At 35.4% G+C, this 14,290-nt stretch overlaps 1 protein-coding gene across 1 annotated transcript; it reads left to right on the forward strand.

The window, feature by feature from the left end:
• The first annotated feature begins 7,825 nt into the window (after nucleotides 1–7,825).
• Nucleotides 7,826–12,726, forward strand: LOC138324232 (putative uncharacterized protein DDB_G0282499). The gene is made up of 3 exons (XM_069269308.1): nucleotides 7,826–7,854; nucleotides 10,705–11,409; nucleotides 12,645–12,726. Exons 1-3 carry the CDS (start codon nucleotides 7,826–7,828, stop codon nucleotides 12,724–12,726), a joined length of 816 nt encoding a protein of 271 aa, XP_069125409.1.
• Nucleotides 12,727–14,290: the final 1,564 nt, after the last annotated feature.

Here is a 14,290-nt window from a genome sequence, read left to right on the forward strand (position 1 = left end):
ATTCATGAACATCTCGCAGGGGTCATCCTCATATTAAGTTTTTGTGATGCTTTGTTTTGTCATTCAACACCTGTCATTCCAGTGTCACTAATGTCATTCAAGATAAGTTTTTATAATTAGTTTTTTTTGTTTATTAATTCTTGGTTCTTTAGTTTTTTAAAACTCATTCATTACATTTGAGATTTGATTTAAAATTTTGAAAGTGTATCAATTGTTTGGTTATTTTATGATGTAACATCAATCGTTAACATATCCCGGCCTTTCACAGAATGCCCCATATCCACACCTCTAAAACTATGGTATCAAACACTCTGACAAATTAAGACTTAATTGTTTAATAAGTTTATTGTTTTACCAATTAAATTCTAAGTGATGAAGGATAACTCCTAACCCCTCCCCTTCCTTATCATAATTGCTAAGCAGCTGGTAGAAGAAAAAAAACATGTGTCATACAGAATATTAAAAATAAAAATGTATGAAACAGATGTGCATATAAGACGCCCAGCAAAGTACCTGGTACAAGCTTCTCAATAATCGTCTTCTACCATGAACAGATCATAAAAACATATTCTATTTCTATTATATGTATAGTAACTTTTCCTAGATAAAAGAGAAAATAATTGATATATTTATGTATACATAATGAACTTTTAACATTCCATTTCCTTACATAACACCATTATCTATTGTATAATGTGGTAGCTAATATATCTACTCATTTTCCTAGCATCTATCTGTATTCTATCACCTGAACTTTCTTTTACTTTCTCCATATAACTCATGATCAGTATTATAGAATTTATCTTCCATGAGATGATTCTCTCTGATTGTCTATATATCTATATCTCAAACAGGTGCCTGAACTTTGACCTTTCTTTCTACACGAAAAATGCGTTGTTATTGATATCTTGTGCTAACCCATACAGTAACACCTATCTTAGTGACCACCTCTGTCTAAAGATCTCTACTCTGTAGTAGAAGATATCACTTTCATTTAGTAATAAAAATCACTTTTAATTATAGCTTACGTATCATTATATATCTAAGAATGTCAATTAATAAATGACCATGCATTATAGATGTGAATAGAATATCTAAAGAAATAAATAAAATATATATGATAACCATATGTCAGTAAAACTAATCAAAATAAACCAGATAGACCAAATCAATCAAAATAGAATAAAAATATCTTGATGACATCACACAACAGGGATAGTTATTTACACCACACAAGTGTAAGATTCTATTTCTCTACTTATATCACACAGGTATGAGAACATGTTGTCTTTTAAATATAGGCATGTTCTATATTATTGTCCTTTACCTTCACGTTGAGCCTGTGATTGTAATTGTTATCCTATTTGTTGAGCACATTGTGATAGGGGTATAGGTACATGTATTTGTACTTTAATGTTAAATTGTACTGGTAGATAACTAGTGTCATCTTGTAGTAATGTGTTCATCAATCATTTTGCCTTCATCTTAAAAAGTTTCAGCTGACTTATAATTCAAATCTTAATTCAATCCACAATTCGTCCTATCTCCAAAAAGGCTTGATGTCAAAACATAATTGGTTTGTGCAAATTCAATTACTAGGAGAAGCATTAGCACTAAGTTCTGACATTTGACAGATACACTGTGAGGAAAGGTAATGCACCATTTATGGTATTTCTCGGTCCATTATTAGATTTACCAAAAATAATTCCATAAATGTAGATTAATTTTTGTTCTGTGGAACTTTTCATTGAAATACATATTGATTTATCAAAAGAGATATTTTAGGTACTCGGGTTCTTTGAAAGGTTGAGCAGGATCTGATAGCTGATTATATTTAATGTCAATGTAGGGCTGACTTGGGCGCTGTATACTATACATGTAGAGATTCAATCTGACGTCATTGTTTGTAGGATCATAAAGTATATACTGATTACATCACATAATGTGATTCAATAGAGTACAATCTTACAATCCTACCGATGGGTAGAGCCGGACTGGTGGGTCATGTTGTTGATAAATGATTTGTTATTTGATTTCTGTAAAAGGACTTATTTTATGATCTCATTCTATTGCAATGGTCATAAAACAGATTGTCACAATTGTAGATTTAATATAGAATGGTGTGCTGTCACAATTGTAGATTTAATATAGAATGTTATGCTGTCACAATTGTAGATTTAATATAGAGTGGTATGCACAATATAGAGCACTATATGGTATGGAATATGCCACTATATAGCTATCTAAATCGTAATTTAGAACATGACTTCCAAGGAAGATTGTGCTGGGAGAAAAACATACAAGGAAGAAAGGGTACAAGCAATTGAGAAAAAAGAAAGATTACGGCTTTTAATATGTGCAATGATACTTAGATTTAAAAACCTCTTTTTGAAATAAAATGTGAAATATTTTGAAATGCCTAATAAAACTGACTGACAATCCAGTAAATATACATGTCTAAAATTAATTACGTTATGAAACCACTTCTTTATGCTAGGTTTACACTATGTTCCCGTCGGCCACGGCAGCCCCGTTTCAGGCCACCGTGGACAAAACGTGGTGACCGCGGGACAACGTGAGACAACGCAGAAGGACGTGATAGACCACAGGTGTTCGTTTCTAATATAGGTATAAGTATAATGACCCAGTATTATACTTATACCTATATTAGAAACGAACACCTGTGGATAGACAAACGTGAGCGGTCGTGATTACCGTGGATGCCGTGCCAGATTTTTAAACTGTTAAAAAATTTGCCACGGCAGTCACGGTACAGATGGTGAACGCCAGAGGACGTCATAAAACGGAATTGACGTAACAAAACGTAACAATGCGCACGAGGCCGTAACAGAACTTCAATACGGTCCGTGGTGGAACGGGCAGCAAGCACGTTCACCGGAATCTCACGGTGAGTTCGAGTTTTGTGACGTTCTGTTGCATTTTTTCCACGTTTTTATTACGGTTGATGCAGATTGGCTGCACGTTTTGTGCCGTTTTGTCCAGGTTTGTCAAGGTTTTTACGGCAAGCCAAGGTGGATGAAAACCGTTTTGATGCGTTCTGTCAAGGCATCTCACGGCTTGTAGCGGTTGAAAGTCCGACGTGATACGGCTTGTTACGTTTTATTACGGTCTTACGTTGCAAGCAAAATATGATGGAGTACCATTGCCTCTCCTGGTACATATATTTGCTACTTCATTGAATTATTTGTATTAATAAATAGAAATAGTCACTACTAAACACGTTTAACCCTCAAATTATACCAAAGCTATTGTTGCAAAAAGCAGATTAAAAGAGTACACAAAAAAATATTTGCGTAGAAACACTTGGCTTTAATATTTAATATATTTATACCAAATATGCTTTTAACAAATTTTGTAATTAAAACGTGTTTGAAATGACATTTTCGGCAATAAATATTATTTCAGTTGCTCCAAAAAGCCCGGCATCAGACTTCCATCCTAGTAAGCCTTGGCGGATCGTGAAAAACGTATTTGAGTTCGATCAAAACGTGTAAAACGTAGCAGACCTCATCAGATCGTAACAGGCCAGGAGAGAACGTAGTGGTATCCTTGATAGACCGTGCTAAAGTCGTAGTGTTCCTTTGACCTCCGGGAACAGCACTTTCACCTGTATCCACGGTCCACCACGTAATCCGTAAAAGACCGTGGCAAAACTTCACACAAGACCTAGCTCAACTTGAATACAGATACAAAAATAGCCAAAATTCCACGGCGCACCACGTTTCGGGCAAACGGGGCTACCGTGGTCTCCGGGAACATAGTGTAAACCTAGCATTAGCAAATATGATAAGTACTTTTTAGTATCTTTTCAAAGAAAACTATACTAACCCTTCACTAAACTTTGCTTTTGTTAACAAATACTCAATATTTTTTAGGTATCATGTTTATTCAGTTCTGGCTGAAGTATTTTAATTTTAGATTTACTAAATAAATTTTATTTCACTTTTAAAAAAAAATATGCCAAATATTTTCAAATTGGTACCTTACTTTTAATTATACTTAAAACCGATATATTCTATTGAATTAAAAAAAAACAATTATATCTTTGTTATTCATCACGTTTGCATGTTTTTTTTAAATATTTAATTTAATTAATTCCTCACTAATGCATTAAATGAACAGTCTTCTGACTTTGAATGGTTGGGAATACCACCTTATATAAAATAATTACTTGCAAGATTAATACCTCATACTTTCATTTGTATTTTATGATGATATATGTGTTTTGTTGTGTTATGTATTGTATATCATTTTAGAATGTTTGATATGCATAATGTAGACAATCTCGGTGTCACATTGTATATGATTATTTTCATGAAATAAAGATTGAATGTTTTTTTGTTAGTCTTCGTCAACATTGATAACTAACACAAGTTAATTTGATCAATAACCTAATACTGTAGGCGTACCGCAGGGCGTCTAAATACAGAATCTGTCGCTAATGACTTTTTCAGCCCACCATCATCAGATGGTGTGCTATTCAAATCGCATTTTTGTCCATGGTCTGTCGCCCGTCCTTCTGTCTGTTAACAATTCTTATTATCGCAATTCCTCAAAAAGTGCTGAAGGGATCTTTCTCAAATTTCATATGTAGGTTCCCCTAGGGCTTTTATTGTGCATATTGCTTTTTGGGACAAATCTGTTAGCAAGATGGCCGCCAGGCCGCCATCTTGGATTTTGATAGTTAAAGTTGGTTAATATTGCTATTTCTCTGAAACTGCAAAGAGATCTTTCTCAAAGGAGAAGGTACGTAAGACTCAAATATGTCCGAAAAATTAATTCTCCAGTAAAGAACAACATATATAGCCATATAACAGCTGAATACATTTGCTAACACATTACATCTCGAAAATATCCCACATGTGCCAAATTATGTTCACTATGACCTCATCAACATGCAGTTCCCCGCCATTTTTCACAAAAATCCTCGAAAAATCAAAAATGAACGTGGCCGCCTTCGTGGAGCAGAAAGAGATTTTCACACGTTGTGTATCGTGTATTAACGCATATCCATGCAAAATATAAAGTTGCTCCAAAGTGGCGGCCAAATCCATTTCAAGCCTTTTCTAACCGAAAGACTTTGATGACGTCATAGGTGGAGCACATCGTATACATGGTTATAAAAAGTTATGTTTTGATGAATGGCAAGTATGAGAGTATTTATTGATGTGAAATTGATGTGGATCAGAGTTAATATTTTTCGGCCTGAAAAAATAAGGCCAAATACTGGTCCTATCATATCTACTCCTTTCATATGTAGGTTCCCCTAGGGCGCTAGTTGTGCATATTGCATTTTGGGACCATTTCATATGGAGGGTTCCCTAGGGCCATATTTGTGCATATTGCATTTTTGGACCATTCGGTCAACAAGATGGCCGCCAGGCAGCCATCTTGGATTTTGATGGTTAAAGTTTGTTATCGCAATTTCTCAGAAAGTAATGAAGGGTTCATTCTAAAATTTTATATGTAGGATCCCCTTGGGCCCTAGTTGTGCATTTTGGGACTGATCGGTCAACAAGATGGCCGGCAGAGAAAAGATCCATATGACAATTGTCAGACATAGATCAAACATTGGTGGGCACCAAGATCCCTCTGGGATCTCTTGATTATGTATCTGCCTTAATCCAAACATTGCAGATGCCCAAATGTGTCCATACTGTTCAAAATCGAATTTTCGCTAAAATTTAATTGCATCAAAATTTGCACGATAACGCCCGCCTTATAGTTAGATACAGATATAAATATATGTAGATTGTAGTTGGATACAGATACAGATTTATGTAGATTTTAGTTGGATACAAATGCAGATTTATGTAGATTGTAGTTGGATACAGATACAGATTTATGTAGATTGTAGTTGGATACAGATACAGATTTATGTAGGTTGTAGTTGGATACAGATACAGATTTATCATGGGTTGTAATTGGATACAGATACAGATTTATGTAGATTGAAGTTGGATACATATACAGATTTATGTAGATTTTGGTTGGATACAGATAAAGATTTATGTAGATTGTAGTTGGATACAGATACAGATCTATATAGATTGTAGTTGGATACAGATACAGATTTATGTAGATTGAAGTTGGATACATATACAGATTTATGTAGATTTTGGTTGGATACAGATAAAGATTTATGTAGATTGTAGTTGGATACATATACAGATTTTTTATGTAGATTTTGTAGTTGGATACAGATACATATCTAGATTGAAGTTGGATATAGATACAGATTGTAGTTGGATACAGATACAATTTATGTAGATGTTGGATACAGATAGATTTATGTAGATTGAGTTGGATACAGATACAGATTGTAGTTGGATACAGATACATATTTATGTAGATTGAAGTTGGATATAGATACAGATTGTAGTTGGATACATATACAGATTTATGTAGATTGTAGTTGGATATTGATACAGATAAAAAAAATCAACAACTGCAAGAATAAGCAACATCTAGAATATCACCGTTGATATGATCCCTTACGATCACTACACACGTGGACGGTAACTCCTGGACCCATGTATAGCATTGTCTATGAATATTGCCTGTGGAACGAACATCTAAAAAGTCGTCCGACGTTCTTTAAAGGAGAAATTTGGTGTCTTAGATCAGGCCATAGCTTATTCCATTAGCTCGTCCAGTGAGATCCAATCAAGTGGTATTCTAAGATCTTGAAAAGGGTAAAAACACCACTTATGAAAAATCCTTCTCGCCTCTTACCATATAATAGCGGTATACGTGTACCGCCATAAGCGTTAAACGCCAATGTAAATATTTGTACACATACCGTAGACAGGATTCCGTGCACGTCAGCCGTTCTGTACACCGACAAAATTGTATTGCGTTAAGAATTCCAGGCATTAACTACGATAGACGGATTACTTCTCCTAAAAAGACAGAATGGGAAATACTCACGCCTTTTATTAAACAGTGAATGTCACCGATGAGCCCGTTATAACAAGTTAAAGGAAATGTTTTCTGAATTCGATCATCAAACTTGATCCGCCTGTCTAACAGTGCCAATCAGCAGGCCGAACTCTATCAGTGTTAAGCCGCACCGTTACAGTATAAGGCGTTGGCGGGATTATATCCTGACACCGGAGAATTGGCTACGTCGACGGCCACCCTTTGGTGACATTTCACAGCCATCAAACTTTGGACACTGCAAATCGAATCAATGCAGTTTTTACACCCTCGCAAGAGTAATAGAGTTATGTCAATACGCATTCTAAAAATGCTTTAAAATCTATTCTGATTTGTTTTACTGTTTTTATTGTGTTAAAATTCTATTTGAAGATTTTCACATCACGTTCACTTCAAATTACTTTTGAAGTAAACAAACAAAGAAAAAAGGCATTGAAAATATACGTTTGCAGCTTTTACATCAAGTATTCAGAAGTTGTTGACAATGTATGGCTTTTCTCCCAAACTAAACTACATAAATAACACATAAACAAAACCATTAGAGATATTCCGAACCACACACAAACATAATGTGCAACACCTTGTTTGAATTACACCTATGTATATCTGGAAGTCATAACGACATAAAATATTATGTAGAAAAAACTTGAAACCATGACCTGACGTAACCGTATAATTGTGTTGCGCTGTATAAGTTAAGATTGTTGGCCTTCGACACCACTCATCGCTATCGTTACGTAAGTACAGTGATAATAACGGTAGTCGTTAACGACTGTGGCGGTATGTAGGACTAGCTAGGCCAAGAGGGGTAGTCATTGCCACACCAGGCAGACTTCTATGTCTTACAGTCAACACCCACTTCCGCATGGTGCTAATGGATTATTACACACCCAGGTAGTATCAATTCCTCAGGTACCCAACTGTTTCGAGTAGTGAACGCATATCTACGACAAATGCCACTAGGTTGTATATCTTTAAGTCCCACTAATGCTGTCAGTTTCCAATATGTATGTGCTTCGATTCGTCTCTGGAGTTCCTTGAAAAACTCTTGGTGTTAGACTTGTGAAGTATTTCCATGTGGGTACTTTAAAATCGTGATGAGTAGTTTACCGAAATACACTCTCCTGTCCTCCACGCTATATTCTGTAAACGACAAATTCGACAATTACAAGTATTATGCAAATAGTATACCGTTGCATACACGTAATAGAAATTCTACGATTCAGTGAGTAAACGCTTCAAACTGTCAAATAACAACTGACAGTTTTGCGACACAATCTACTTTAGTCATTGCATAAATTTTAAAATGACGAACTGTTAAAGCCTTCGGAAATGCCATCAATGTTTCCTTGTCTGAATTGAAATCAGTTAAAACTATTAATTTAGTAATATAAATGATACGACTACATCAATAAAAACTGTTAAAACAATAAATGTATATAAAAGATGAACATATAAACATATGTAAAATTGGCCAATACAACGAATGTCAACAGGCATGACAACCATGTCTACTTTTACCAAGGACATCAATACAAATGCTTACATTATTGATACAAATATTGAAATAAAGAATACAGACGCGGCAATGTTTCGTTTGTAAATTAAAACAATGCCCGGAAGTTATCTCAATACCAATATAATCTGAAAAGATCGAAGATATCAACAGCAACGTTGACATTAGATATATACCATAGCGCCAACAAAAAAAAAACAACAACGCCAACAACAAATACAACAACAACAAACCAACAACAAATACAACAACAACAACAACAACGCCAACAACAAATACAACAACAACAACACCAACAACAAATGCAACAACGCCAACAACAAATACAACAACACCGACAACAAATACAACAACGCCAACAACAAATACAACAACGCCTACAACAAATACAACAACGCCAACAACAAATACAACAACGCCAACAACAAATACAACGACGCCGACAACAAATACAACAACAACAACACCAACAACAAATACAACAACAACAACAACAACGCCAACAACAAATACAACAACAACAACACCAACAACAAATGCAACAACGCCAACAACAAATACAACAACACCGACAACAAATACAACAACGCCAACAACAAATACAACAACGCCTACAACAAATACAACAACGCCAACAACAAATACAACAACGCCAACAACAAATACAACGACGCCGACAACAAATACAACAACGCCTACAACAAATACAAAAACGCCTACAACAAATACAACAACAACACCAACAACAAATACAACAATGCCAACAACAAATACAACAACGCCAACAACAAATACAACAACGCCTACAACAAATACAACAACGCCAACAACAAATACAACAACGCCAACAACAAATACAACAACGCCAACAACAAATACAACAACGCCAACAACAAATACAACGACGCCGACAACAAATACAACAACGCCTACAACAAATACAAAAACGCCTACAACAAATACAACAACAACACCAACAACAAATACAACAATGCCAACAACAAATACAACAACGCCTACAACAAATACAACAATGCCAACAACAAAACAACAACATACAACAACGCCTACAACAAATACCACAACAACAAATACAACAATGCCAACAACAAATACAACACCAACAACAAATACAACAACAACACCAACAACAAATACAACAATGCCAACAACAAATACAACAACGCCAACAACAAATACAACAACGCCAACAACAAATACAACAACGCCAACAACAAATACAACAACGCCAACAACAAATACAACAACGCCGACAACAAATACAACAACACCAACAACAAATACAACAACGCCTACAACAAATACAACAACAACACCAACAACAAATACAACAACGCCAACAACAAATACAACAACGCCTACAACAAATACAACAACGCCAATAACAAATACAACAACGCCAACAACAACAAATACAACAACGCCAACAACAAATACAACAACGCCTACAACAAATACAACAACGCCAACAACAAATACAACAACAACAACAACAACAAATACAACAACGCCAACAACAAATACAACAACGCCAACAACAAATACAACAACGCCTACAACAAATACAACAACAACACCAACAACAAATACAACAACAAATACAACAACAAATACAACAACAAATACAACATATACAACAACGCCTACAACAAATACAACAACGCCAACAACAAATACAACAACGCCTACAACAAATACAACAACGCCAACAACAAATACAACAACGCCTACAACAAATACAACAACGCCAACAACAAATACAACAACGCCTACAACAAATACAACATCGCCGACAACAAATACAACAACGCCGACAGCAAAAACAACAACACCAACAACAAATACAACAACGCCTACAACAAATACACAATAACACCTACAGCAAATACAACAACGCCGACAACAAATACAACAACGCCTACAGCAAATACAAACAACAACAAATACAAAAACAAATACAACAAATACAACCTACAACAAATACAACAACCCTACAACAAATACAACAATGCCAACAACAAATACAACAACGCCTACAACAAATACAACAACGCCAATAACAAATACAACAACGCCTACAACAAATACAACAACGCCAACAACAAATACAACAACACCAACAACAAATACAACAACGCCAACAACAAATACAACAACGCCTACAACAAATACAACAACGCCTACAACAAATACAACAACGCCGACAGCAAATACAACAACACCAACAACAAATACAACAACGCCTACAACAAATACCACAATAACACCTACAACAAATACAACAACGCCAACAACAAATACAACAACGCCTACAACAAATACAACAACGCCAACAACAAATACAACAACGCCAACAGCAAATACAACAACGCCGACAACAAATACAACAACGCCTACAGCAAATACAACAACACCAACAACAAATACAACAACGCCTACAACAAATACCACAACAACACCAACAACAAATACAACAACGCCAACAACAAATACAACAACGCCAACAACAAATACAACAACGCCAACAACAAATACAACAACGCCAACAAAGCAAATACAACAACGCCAACAACAAATACAACAACGCCAACAACAAATACAACAATGCCAACAACAAATACAACAATGCCAACAGCAATTACAACAACGCCAACAACAAATACAACAACGCCAACAGCAAATACAACAACGCCAACAACAAATACAACAACGCCAACAGCAAATACAACAACGCCAACAGCAAATACAACAACGCCAACAGCAAATACAACAACGCCAACAGCAAATACAACAACGCCAACAGCAAATACAACAACGCCAACACAACAGCAAATACAACAACGCCAACAACAAATACAACAACGCCAACAACAAATACAACAACGCCAACAACAAACACAACAACGCCAACAGCAAATACAACAACGCCAACAACAAATACAACAACGCCAACAACAAATACAACAACGCCAACAACAAATACAACAACACCAACAACAAATACAACAACGCCAACAACAAATACAACAACGCCTACAACAAATACAACAACGCCAACAACAAATACAACAACGCCAACAACAAATACAACAACGCCTACAACAAATACAACAACGCCAACAACAAATACAACAACGCCAACAACAAATACAACAATGCCAATAGCAATTACAACAAAGCCAACAACAAATACAACAACGCCGACAACAAATACAACAACGCCAACAACAAATACAACAACGCCTACAACAAATACAACAACGCCAACAACAAATACAACAACAACACCAACAACAAATACAACAACGCCAACAACAAATACAACAACGCCAACAACAAACACAACAACGCCAACAACAAACACAACAACGCCAACAACAAATACAACAACGCTAACAACAAATACAACAACGCAAACTGCAATACAACGTGCAATAATGGATCAACCAATAAGAGGTCGATTGAATCGGCGCACGTGCTAAAATACAGCTATTTTCCGTCAGTGCCGAATGTGGTATCACCAGGACATAGTTATGAAGATTTCGGTTAAGTCATGGTCATTGCACATATGCACATACATATAATATATCATCAGCAGTACATTGAAGGAACATCGTCTTAGAATTCCATATAGGAAGTTAATTCATATCTAGGAAGTTGTTACTCAATCATCGCCTGATATCACTTTGGAATCGTAATGTTTACGCCATTCCTGCTTCCTGGTATCGAATATATAAGATACTGGGGATATTCTTAAAACACACTACAAACACTTCACACATTCCACAGAACAAATCTACAGACAACAACACTTGGAAACATGGATATAAATTTATAAACATGTATTTTAGTAGACGGAGAAATATTATTGTAATTCTCGTCAGGATGTATAGGGCTATGCGGTCCTTTATCCAATATACTAATTATGCTTATCAGATCAAATAATAACCATGGAAAGAAGACAACGCCTTCATCATCATTATTATTCAACGAACAACTACCAACAATGAAACATAAAAAAATCAACAAAAATACATTTTATTATACAAATACAGCAAAACAATATATGTGGTAGGTGTGTTCCAACGATGCAAATGCTGGTTGGATGATAAAATATTACCAACAACTAATACAACAACGCCAACAGCAAATATAACAACGCCAACAGCAAATATAACAACGCCAACAACAAATACAACATCGCAAACAACACATACAACAAACCATAATCGACTGTGATATTGTGATATACGGGAATTTAACAGGTATACAAGAACAGTGGCAACACAGCACCAACAGATAAAATAAAAGGTTTTATACCAGATATCCCATATATAGCTCGGACAGAATGATGCTAGATGATGGTAATTAGGCAGTATATTTAGGATGTGGTACAGAAATTGGGCTCTGAGAAGATTTACACCAAAAGGGTTCACGGTCGCACGAGAATTATTAATGCTCGCTAAACACAATCACTGTTCCATCAGCCAAATGGTTTATAAAATAAACAACCGACATGCTTGTCTTCCTCACAAATCGAATCCCGCCCCAATCCCTGTATAGGCTTGAAGCTGTTGCGACATTATAATCAAGTCAGCTTCCTCGTATTACTGTCTACGGGACATATTCTCATTTATCACAAGTTTTCTTACGGCAACATAGAGATGTAGCTCCATCTAACGTTTACATAGTGGTTATATAAGTCTAAGACAGAGTATACAAACATAGGTATGATTGAACTTTTCCATGAGAAATCTTCCATGTCTGAATCTTGGATATATTTCATGACACCTTCTAGTTTCTATCCTAAAGAACCATGCCCAGACATCACTCCATTGTTTCAAAGACTTTTTAAAACACAAATAAACTGAACTTGAAATGAAAACAAGTAATGATAAAGTAACGACTTCAACTATAAAGGGATATTTGCGTTTAACTTTAATCTGCAGAACAAAACGACAATTTATTATTGGATAGCGTCAAATAGACTAACTATGAGGTTTAAACTAACTTGATGCAAATGAGAGGCCATTGACGAACGGACAATTTTTAGGTAACTATAGGCACCAAACTGTTAAATAAAGCTATTGTTATTACAGCAATCGGTAACCTCACGCGATAAACGTTCGTGGCCATGTTGAAGAACCTATCATCCTTACACACGGTAACAAGATCACCTCACAAGTGGGAATACGGTTAGATAGGGAAATAAATGTTTTTGTTGTCTCGTACGAGTTGTGTTATTGGGGTAATGTATACAATTCTCACGACCTAATTACAAGGAATTGGTATAAGTACTTAATACACACTTTGTTGTTTACAAATGTTTCATCTACAATTATTATGAAGTTCAATCATAAAATAGAAGAGATTCCTATTTAATATTTATTCTTTCTTTTCACTCTAGATAATTGTTTAACACCTATGTAATGTGATGTTGGAGCTTTAACAATATCCAATAACCATAGGATTGAAAATGATTAAAAGTCATGTATGTAATTCCGTTTCTATGTTAGTATGGGTTTTTGGTGGGTAACGATTCACAATTATAACAATACGTGGATTGTAAGTAATTGTAGTTAGCACAATATTTAATAATATGAACATTCAGTATTAAGTTTGCTCTTCACGAGGACAGCAGACGTATTACAATTAAAATGTTATATCAGAGTTTGCTCTACGTGAGGACAGCAGTCATATCATAATTAAAATGGTGTACCGTAGCTTGCTCTACACGAGGACAGCAGTCACATCACAATGTTTTAATGATGAAATGTTCAAATGAATCCGTCA

Source organism: Argopecten irradians, chromosome 5 (genome assembly GCF_041381155.1).
Source record: "Argopecten irradians isolate NY chromosome 5, Ai_NY, whole genome shotgun sequence".
In the NCBI taxonomy this organism is placed as follows: domain Eukaryota; kingdom Metazoa; phylum Mollusca; class Bivalvia; order Pectinida; family Pectinidae; genus Argopecten; species Argopecten irradians.